This window comes from Berghia stephanieae, chromosome 9 (genome assembly GCF_034508935.2).
Source record: "Berghia stephanieae isolate SIO BIC M18660-M18661 chromosome 9, UCSD_Bste_1.3, whole genome shotgun sequence".
Classification (NCBI taxonomy): Eukaryota; Metazoa; Mollusca; class Gastropoda; order Nudibranchia; family Aeolidiidae; genus Berghia; species Berghia stephanieae.
Genome location: NC_088368.1, coordinates 16,264,000 through 16,274,772, shown reverse-complemented (window position 1 = coordinate 16,274,772; position 10,773 = coordinate 16,264,000). Strand labels below are relative to the sequence as shown.

Genomic DNA, 10,773 nt, shown 5'->3' with positions numbered 1-10,773 from the left:
CTTGTTAGGTGATATTACATATTTTTCGAACAGAGACAACGCGGTTGACGTCCATGTACTCAATTTACACCTGAGTACGGAGAGAGAATGTGAGGAAAGAGTCTTTTCCAAGGACTTAACTATGCGCGAGCGAGGCTCGAACCCAGTTCCATCCGATGAGAAAGTGAATGTCATTCCATTAGACCACATAGCCGCACAAGATGTCTCCCACTGTGTCAAAAATTCTAAACCCGAGTTCTCTTAGAAATATAAGGTTTAAAACTTTGGACAAATTGGGAGTCCTCTAAACCTGTCTATATGTGGTTTTATAAAATCCCAACCGTTTCTGGCCAAAATGAATTAAAATGAAAACAAACAAACAAACAAACCAAAAAAAAAAAACCCCAAAAAATCCCAACACAACAAAAGATAAAAAAACACAACCAGAAAAATATCAAACAACAAACAAACCCAAACAAAAACCAACAACAAACAAACAAGCAAACAAACACACACACGCACACACACACACGCGCACACACAAACACACACACAGTCACAAAAACATAAACAAACAAGAGAAGACAACAACAAAACAAACAAAAAAAACCCCCAAAACTTGAACATTTTTTTTAATATAATGCAATATCCACTAAACGTGCTCAAGGCGCTTTGAAAAGAGTCCCTCGTCAATTGCATCTCTTATTCTGTAGAATGAGTCATGACGCCTGTTAGGCGATATCATAATATATGTATACATCTTTTTTTTTCGACAGAGACACGTTGTTAACGGCCAAGTGCTTATTTTACTCCTTTGTATGGTAACAAAATGTGCTTTTCCAATGGTCAATTATGCGCCGCTGAGGGCGGGACTCGAACTCTGGACCTTCCAGTCCGGAGGCGAGTGTCATACCATATCGCTTCATGTCTTGTCCAACATGTTAAGTGTTGCAGTTGGCTAGGGACCCTATCATAATATAGAAGTGTGATGAAGCTTCTGCTGTCCTATCTCACGGGTCGATATAGAGAAGTTCTTAGCATATCATTCGAATCGTATTTCCCTCGTAGGTATTTAAATATTAAAATATAAATATTTAATTATGTTGAAAATCATGCGACTACACTGAGTTACCTTAGGTAGCTACTACAGTATCTGTTGAAAAAGGTAGTTCAGTGTCCAAAAATGTCTGTAAATAATGGGGATGCTCTACATTACATTTCCATGCGATCGAGGTCATTGGTCACATTGCAAAATGTGCTTAAAGTGACCCATATAGTGAAATAACTAACATCGCGATTGGTCATTTTGTTTATCTTGATACATGGGTATGGTTACAACTTTCATAAACAAAGCAGCGTGTTTACATTTGTTAATAAATATCCAATCGTTGGACAACAACAAATCATGTGATTGGTAACTCGGACGAAAACCTGAATATATAGATCGGTCCCATTCAGCTTTGATACAAATTCATTTGCAGGAAACCACTTTTATGGCCAGATTTCATGTTCCGTGCCACTTCAATGGGAAGGAGTTTCTTCAAACGATGTGATTTTGTTCATAAAGTTGCGGACGATATCATCGAGAAGAGAAAAAAGTTAAAGGTAAGGGAATAATACATTTAGCCAGCCATAATAAAAAAAAAATAAAAATAAAAAAATAAAAACAACCCACAGCAAAAAAAAAAAAACAAAAAAAAAACAAACAAAACAAACAAAACAAAACAACAACAACAAAATAAAATAAAACAACAAAAAAACAACCCCCCCCCAACACACACACACACACACACGCACACACACTCACACACACACACACACACACACGCGCGCGCGCGCAAAAAGACAAACAAACCAAAACAACAAATTACGATCAAAAAATGACAAAAGCAAACAAATAATACAATATAATAAAAGAAAAGACAATAACAACAACAACAACAAAAAAAAAAAAGAAACAAAAGAAAAAACAAAACAAAAGCTAAAAAAAAAAAAGAGTGGTGAAAACACAAACGAAGAAAATGAACAAACGAAAGAACAAATGACGATAAGGTAAATCCGACGTGTACATTATTTGATTGCCAATATTAATATGCACCCAGGGTAGAACCGGCATGTACATTTATTCAGGTCTAATATCCGAACGCACTTAAGGGCCGAATTTAACATTTTTGTAATGGACAATATTTTGCGCCATTTTTGTTGATAAATGGGGTACCCTAAACGTCCACACAATTCGTCTTTATCAATAAACTCTCTCTCTCTCTCTCTCTCTCTCTCTCTCTCTCTCTCTCTCTCTTCTTCTTCTTCTTCTTCTTCTTCTTCTTCTTCTTCTCCTCCTCCTCCTCCTCCTCCTCCTCCCTCCTCCTCCTCCTCCTCCTCCTCCTTCTTCTTCTTCTTCTTCTTCTTCTTCTTCTTCTACCCCCATTAAGGCCAAAGCTTCAGACTGAAGATTGTATGGCTGTCTTTTCAGTAACACGGGTTTTAGAGGGAAGCAGGGAGAGAGTTTTTGAAGTCACCCGTCGAAAGGGCTTGTTTACAAGTGGTTCGTAGGGAGTTCCAAAGTATGATGGTGGAGGGGAAGAAAAGAGTAACGATGATGGTTTGTTCTTGAGTGGGCGATTTCAAAATTAAATATTGAGTTTCTTGTTTAGTTATTGTTCCGTTTCAAATGGCGAGTTGGAATTTTGAGTTTTTCGTTTTGAGCTTTGTGGAATACGAGGAGTTAGTTGATGGAACGTCTTTCATGTAGGGTTTCCATTAGAGATCGTTCATGAGTTGAGTTACGCTCATATCCCACTCATAGTTTCCACTGACAAATCTGGCCGCCCAACGTTGGGCTTTTTTTTTTAGCTCATTGATGTATGTGAGTCCCACACTGAGCTACTATATTCCAGTATGGGCCTGACATATGGTTCATAGCATTTTCACAGATTGGTGGCAGTGGCGGTTTGTCTGTTGAGGAAGGCCATGGTTCTATTTGCCTTAGTAGCTGTGTTGGCAATATGCTTCTTACTCTCTCTCTCTCTCTCTCTCTCTCTCTCTCTCTCTCTCTCTCTCTCTCTCTCTCTCTCTCTCTCTCTCTCTCTCTCTCTCTCTCTCTCTCTCTCTCTCTCTATCTCTCTCTTAATTCTTGACGTTTTCGAGCCTAAGGCAGCAATGTCCATAATTGTTAATACTAGAGGAGGGGCAAGATAAGACGTAAGTTTGGAAACTTCTGATATCGCGATGTTTGAACGACTTTGGTATAACCGGCATAGTGTTTTAACCAATAAAGGATTTTAAAATAAAACTTGGGAAGTATCAACTTAAGTTCCTCTTCTTTTTTTCTTTTTCGGTAAGCTTTCACATGTTTCTAATATCTGCTTCTAATTGAAACAGCGTCATCTTTTTTCCAGCTTTTTTCCCCCTCGCATTGATACATACATAAACATTCACTTGTCCTCAGGAGAACGGCGAGATCCCCGAAAGCAAACACCTGGACTTTATAGATATCCTTCTATCTGCCAGAAGCGAGGATGGACAGCCTATGACTCCTTTGGAAATTAGGCATCAAGTTGACACCTTCATGTTTGCTGGTAAAATGTTACTTTAATAAATACGACCCAATCGAATCAGACAGTATTATGTAGAATTGATTCACATGGTGAAAACCGAATTCATAGCCAAAAAAAAAAGAGACTTGGGTCAAACTTTACTGGGGTTTTTTTTTTTGTGTATTTTTTTTTTTTTTTTGCCTTGAATCACTAAAGTTTCTAATTTTACAGAAAATCACCATTCAAGATATCTGATCAATTAAACTTTAAATTCAAATTTCGACATGTTGTTCACCCCGACAAAATACCGAATTGAGGCGATGGGTCACAAAGTAGCACATCCGGTGGTTACTATATCGTTTGGAAAGTCCATTGAACCAAATGCATTCGCATCCTGAAGTTCTTTGGGAAAAGAAGCCTTGTCGAACTTTGAAGGTTTCAGGCGAAGACGTAATGCGTAAACTATCAACTGCTACTGTCAAGGGGTGCGATTAGCTTGTTTAAAAACAACAACATCGTCAACAACAACAACAACAACAACAACAACAACAACAACAACAACAACAACAACAAGAACAACAACAAAGTTTGATAGTCCCGACCGATGGCCGAATGGTCGGAAACATCGATGTACGTGACAGACGACAAAATTTCAAATACTTTGCTCCACTATTGTCGCTAACATATCGAGCATTCTTAGTATCACATTTGTATCATAAAAGGATTATATATATATATATATATATATATATATATATATATATATATATATATATATATATATAATATGAATATATGGATGTATATATACATATAATTCAATCCCAATGGTGTTTCAGCCCACGATACAACAGCAACTGCTCTGAGTTTCGTCCTTTACACACTGGCTGAACACCAGGCCTATCAGAGGAAAGTACAAGAAGAGGCTGATGCCGTGTTGGATGAAAGGGAATGCGAAGACGTTTTGTGGTAAGCTGAGCTGATGAACTGGAGAAAGAAACGGGCGACATGAGGTTTTATTTTTTTAAAGAAAGTAAAATAAACACTCAGCGTGACGAATTCCATAGAAATTCAAATATGTAGGCCAAATGTCTAATCCAAACGGGCAATCAGGCGGCGGGTACTCTCGAGAAAACTTCTGTTTGTCTCTATATTAGCGATCGATTTGAGGTCGAAGGGGTCTCAATAGCTCAGTTGTTAGAGCACTCACTTCACACGTGAAGGAACCGAGATCGATCTTGTGGGAAGTCGAGATTTTTTTCTGATTTCACCCAGTCCACTCAGCAGTAATTAGGTCGCTTGATCTGGCAGAACGGATTTTGCGATAGACTAGTGTGCTATCAAAAGGGTAGCAAGCAATTGTTATTGCCCGTTTTACACTATAGAAAAAAGGAATAAGCTCCAGCTTCATGGGCCATATGACTCTGAAGGACTTTAAGGTCGAATTTCATCAGCTGAACCATGTAAATAGCAACATGGACGTCGGCACCGAACAATAAGACACTGTTAAGTTATCACAACACAATCTTCAACTTTGCTGGGGAAATGGGTATTTTTGTTCATCTCCGTCAAATAGGCTACACAATTTATATATATTATGTTTGCTTTGTTCGAATACAAATGAAAAGTTACTTTTCTTGTTTCATTTTTTACTCATATGTTCTCATTTAATGTTTTATGAATAAGCAGCAATTTATCAAGTCATCAGATAAAAAATAAATTGGTATTGGGAACGTTGGATCTTCAGAGTTCTTCGTCTTCAGCATACACATGGTTGTTTTAACTGAATGCGACCTTATAATAAGGACATGAGAGTGTAGAGTACAAGAACTAAGAAGAATCCTGGGGTATCGCAAAAGGGAAACTGAACATTCATGTTTTTAAAATTGTAATTATCATTATCAAGACATTTTCAGTTAACATTTACTATCCTTTGTAATGTCAAATAGGGATGATTTGTCTCGATTTCAAATGTTGACACTGTGCAGTAAAGAAAGTATGAGACTCTACGCACCAGTGCCTATCTTGGGAAGAATTGTGACAAAGGACATTGAGGTAGATGACGTCACCATACCAGCTGGAACTGTGGTGCATCTAGGGACAATCCACATGCACAGAAACCCTGCAGTGTGGGATAAACCCGATGAATACATCCCGGAGAGATTCTTGGATGAGGACATTGACAAGTTTGCTTACGTCCCTTTTTCTGCTGGACCAAGGTTGGTGGTCCTTGACTCTTTCTTCTCATAAAGTAACTAATTAGAGCATAGTGTGGCATGGTGCGTGTATGTGTGTTTGTGTGTGTTCTTTGTGTGTAAGCGTGTGCGAATTTGTATATGCGTGTGTGTTTGTATGTGAGTTTAGTTTTTCAAATACTATGGATTCTATGTGCTTTATTTTAAACAAACAAAATAGAATGACGGACCCAAAACCAATCCTCAGATGAAACCTTTGATGTTCCTTTCTAAGAGGGATATTATGTTTCACACGAGCACCTCTCCGTGTATCCTATATTTTTTTTAAATGCCAATCTATTTGATTGGATTATACTTTGTCTTGTATATTTATATTTATTACGAGGGCACCGATTTTAAACATGACTCGTTGGATTCTAGCGAGCACGCTGTCGGGAGAAGCAAAAAAAAAAAAAAAAAAGCGTGCTCGAATCCGATGCTCATAGGCGGTAACTAATATATAATATTCTGACACCCAGCTCCAGCGTGTCATATTGCAAAGCGTGGTGGAATTCGGCGAGTACTGTACTTTGTCAAAGGCTGTGGATAAGTCAGGGATACAATCTATTTGTTCTCCTTTAACCCTCTCCTTACCAGCCAGTTTCAGAATTTTTCCCAAAACTTCACACCCACCCTACACAAAACAGACATTTCTAACTCAAACAGAAAAGCAACAAGCACATTCTATCCATAATATTGTTCGACAAAATGGGGCTCTATTACATAATGTCAAGTTTTTATAGCTATAGTAAAAAGAAATTAAATCTGGATGAGAAAAGTGACGTTTAATGAACTAGTCTGCTCATGCTAGGCCTTGGAACGTGGAAATTCGTTAGGTTATACATGATTTATTTTCGACCACACCAATGCTCACCTTGTATTTTAATTACATCAAAAGTATCATGATATTATTGTGACACTTGTAAGTAAAGAAGAAAGAGAGGCGATCTTATACATTTTATTCAAAAGTCATCAAAAGTTTACGTATTAACTACGAAAAGTTAAGTTTTTTTTTCTGTTACACCCAGAAATCTAAATCTCAAGCTGAACTCACATATCTAAGGTTCAATCAAGTCTAAACTACCGTAAGAAAAAGAACAAAAAAAAAAAAATAATAAAAAATAAAAACAAACAAACAAACAAACAAACAAACAAAAACCCAACAAAAGAATAAAACCCCCCAAAAACCCAACAAAGTTGATATAGTCCAAAGAATACAAGACCAAAAAACCATCGACCGTTGATCACCACCTCAAGTCATGCTCATTACTTGACGCCCTGAAAAAAATCACTTGGGCTATTTACACATTTAATATGGGGATACAAAGGGGCAGATGATCAAAATGACGGCCTTTGTGAACATGACAAGTGATGCTATCCGATGCCGGAGACGGACATAAGATTTAATTTAATTTAAAAAAAAAATAATTTAAAAATTGAGCTTTTATATCGAGCGATATCCACTAAACGTGCTCAAAGTGCTTTACAAAGGCTCCCTGACCAACAGCAACATGTAACATGTAGAACGAGACATGATTCCCGTAAGGCGATCTGACAATTTTTTTTTTGCGGCAGATACAACATTGTCAATTTACTCATTTTACACCTGAGAATGTGAGTAAAGAGCCTTTTCCAAGGACTCAACTGTGCGCCGAGTGAGGTTCGAACTCAGGACCTTCCGATCCGAAAGCGAGTGTCATACCACAAGGTCACATAGCCGCAAGAAGGTCAAACATGAATAAAACACTGTACATGTTCACTGACGTCACTCAAGATCAAAGGCAAGAGGGATCCATCTAAGCTGAAGTAGGAAAAGTTAATGAGGCTTTCAGATTCGTAGATTTTGGACGCTAGAGGGCTAGACACTGAGTCAAGTCAAGAAGACCCTTTTTAAGGTCAGAATTAAGTGTACCATGGACGGATCCATGTCAGACACCAAACATGAAATCGCTTAATGGGAGCGATCTATATTCAGGTTTTCGTCCAACCTAGTCATCAATCACATGATTTGTTGCTGTCCAACGATTGGATATTTCTTTACAAATGTAAACATTCTGCTTTGTTTATGAAATTTGTGAACATACCCACATGTTAAGATGAACAAAATGACCAATCGTGATGTTATTTCAAAAGCTGTGAACACTTTTCACTATGTGGGTCACTTTGAGCACATTTTTGCAATGTGACCAATGACCTCGAGCAATAAATCTGAAAAATGATAAACTGATGATTGACAGTTTCTTTCGTTTCTAGTTTTAAAAAATGTATTTTCCATTCTCAGGAACTGCATTGGTCAAAATTTTGCCAAAAGCGAGAAAACTGTTATTCTCAGCAGACTTCTACACAGGTAAGCCCATGGAACTGTCTGGTTGATAGATAACACCGTTTTACAGATTCTGTAGAGAGTGAAGGGTGGGCAGGATTGGAAACCTTTCTAGGATAAAAATCACTGTAAACACTTTAATGTGTGTGGATATTTTTCTTTAGATATCTATTACACAAGGCAACTCGAAGTAAGAATGACACCTTATCACAACAGTTGTTTTCCTTCATATCAATCTCTCTCTCTCTCTCGCCGCGCGCGCGCGCGCGCGCGCGTGTGTGTGTGTGTGTGTGTGTGTGTGTGTGTGCGTGTGTGTGTGTAAGTAATTCAGTCCTGCCTTAAAAGATAAATCTTACTTTATTTTTAATTTTAAAATCCTTTTCATAGTACAGACCATATTTTCACAATAGATAATGTCCATTTTACACCCACGAATATGATTACGTCTATTATTTAATGATCTACTAGGAGGACAAAACAAATAATAAATTAGTTAAACTCGATCTTTTTATAGCCTTATACCTAATTTCAAGTCTGATAACTCCACGTGTTTTAGGCTCATGGTTGTAAAGGAATTCCTCTCAAACTAAATCAAACTATTGTCAACAACAACAAATTAAGCCAATAATTTGCTTTCTGTCGGATATCCGTAACAAACCTGCAAATATTTGTAAACGTTCTGATCTCAAAAACTTTTAATTACAGGTCCATTTTCAAAAAATGATGTTTGTTCCCTCTATAAAATTTTCTAATTAATAAATATTACATTCCTATTTATTATGATTGCCATCGATTTAAAAAAAAGTAAATGTTTGTTGTCAGGTACGATATTACGCTGGCACCTGGATACGAACGTCCCGAGAGGGAAATGTCCACAGTACTCAAGAGTAAGAACGGAATTTGGTTAACCCTCAAACGACGACGGAATACAAAGTGTACTTAGAAAGGTTGACTCTACTGGTCATTGGAAACAGCCTCGAGAACAAAGATTGGTTTTATACTTGGATATTGGTATTGATTTAAAAGGATGAGTCATGGCAAGAGAACATGGAACATTGGACCACCTTAGAGCACGAGGCCGACGAGTGACATTAATGTCAAGGAAAGATATCAGTCGCTCCATTTATTTTTTTGCTGCATTTTAAGTTGTCAGATTGTTTCGCATCATGTGCTTTTGCAATTTTTGTGTACCGTACACCCCCCCCCCCCCCCCCCAAAAAAAAAGAGCAAAAAAACAAAAGAGAAACAAACAGAAAGAAAACAACAAACAAACAAACCAACAACAACAAAAAAAAAAAAAAAAACATAAACACAAACAAAAGCCAAACACAACCACTGTAATTTTGAATTAAAGAATGATGCTTACTTTCGTTTTTATACTGACGTCATTGCAAACAAAGTACAATCAAGTATTCTTCAATTCTGTATTTATTGATAACCGAAGAAGAGTTTAAAGACTGAATTATTCTGTTATTGTGGGTGTGGATATTTTGATTTTATAACATGAATAATGTCTTTTTTTTTGTTTTATGAGCCTTACCCAAGACAAGAATCACTGAAAGATTGAAATAAATCAACTGTAAATAATATGATATGATAATGATAACTAAATAAATAAATAAATAATTGAAGGATTTTGTGGATAAATGAATGAATGAATAAATAAATATATAAATGTATAAGCATGTTTCACGTTTTCAGCATATCTATTCAATGCACTTCCCATTACGTTCCCCCATCAGACCACATGAAACTGAAATGTAAGCTCCATTTCATTTTAGTCCTTTTAGAACTAACACATTTGAATACCCTCCACTGTCTACAGCCAGATACCTCTTCAGTCACAGGTCAAGTAGAATTATTCTTGTAAAAAGCCTTAAGTACAAAAGGAAACAAACCCGGGATCGTCACCAACCACGCTTAGCATTTCTTAATGATGAGAAATAAGATAGGGTATGGAGAAATGCCAGGTGAAAACAAAGAATACGTTTCAACAGTCGCAACGTCACTTCCCTCGTAATGACCCATGGTAACTTAGTAACTGGCTCTAAACTATCGGAACAATGGCGGACGCCCTTATGAAATATTTCTCCGACGAGCATAAACGTGTATCTAGAGGGAAAAAAACCCATTATAAATCTGATCATGTTTTGACTAACATATGCGAATAGAATAAAAAGAACCGATTTTCTTTGTTTAGAACCACGATGGCCGCCGTTGCTGGGCGACGTGACATCAGACTATTGAATCCAACTAGGGCTCAAACAGAATGGACTCACTTTGCTGGCTTTTTTTTTTACTCGCCTCTTTTTGATGATTCGTCACCGCGCCAACTGACACAAATGGAGTAGAAGCGACTTTCAGTCATCAAATCACTTAGTTGAACTTTAATCACTGATGGATGGAAATGAAATTGGCGTCACCCAGCTCTTTGTTATTGTTTTTAGCAAGCCATTTTTATGCATAGTTCTCATTAAATTCTAATAATCAAGACTAGACGTCTATATACGCTCAAGATTACACATAAATTAATGTGTTGGTATATTATAGCAAGAATGAAATTGATGTTACACAGGTATTTGTTATTGTTTTTAGCCAGCTATATTTATATTTATGAGTAGTTCGCACACAAATTTTTGATGTGTCGTCAATGCTAGCGAGACTACTCTGTGACGACCCCACTCTGGCCCTGTGAAAGTTG

General features: G+C 37.2%; 1 protein-coding gene across 9 annotated transcripts in view; it reads left to right on the top strand.

Annotated features, from left to right (window-relative positions):
* Positions 1-9,477, top strand: part of LOC144979791 (cytochrome P450 4F1-like) — a 66,212-nt gene extending 56,735 nt beyond the window's left edge. For all 9 annotated transcript variants that reach the window (XM_078926888.1, XM_078926883.1, XM_078926881.1 and 6 more), the window contains exons 7-12: positions 1,461-1,584; positions 3,428-3,557; positions 4,355-4,484; positions 5,465-5,734; positions 8,031-8,096; positions 8,895-9,477. In XM_078926888.1, the coding sequence (XP_078783014.1) occupies positions 1,461-1,584; positions 3,428-3,557; positions 4,355-4,484; positions 5,465-5,734; positions 8,031-8,096; positions 8,895-9,015 (841 nt within the window). In that variant the 3' untranslated portion in view covers positions 9,016-9,477. The remainder of the gene's footprint in view (positions 1-1,460; positions 1,585-3,427; positions 3,558-4,354; positions 4,485-5,464; positions 5,735-8,030; positions 8,097-8,894) is intronic.
* Positions 9,478-10,773: the final 1,296 nt, after the last annotated feature.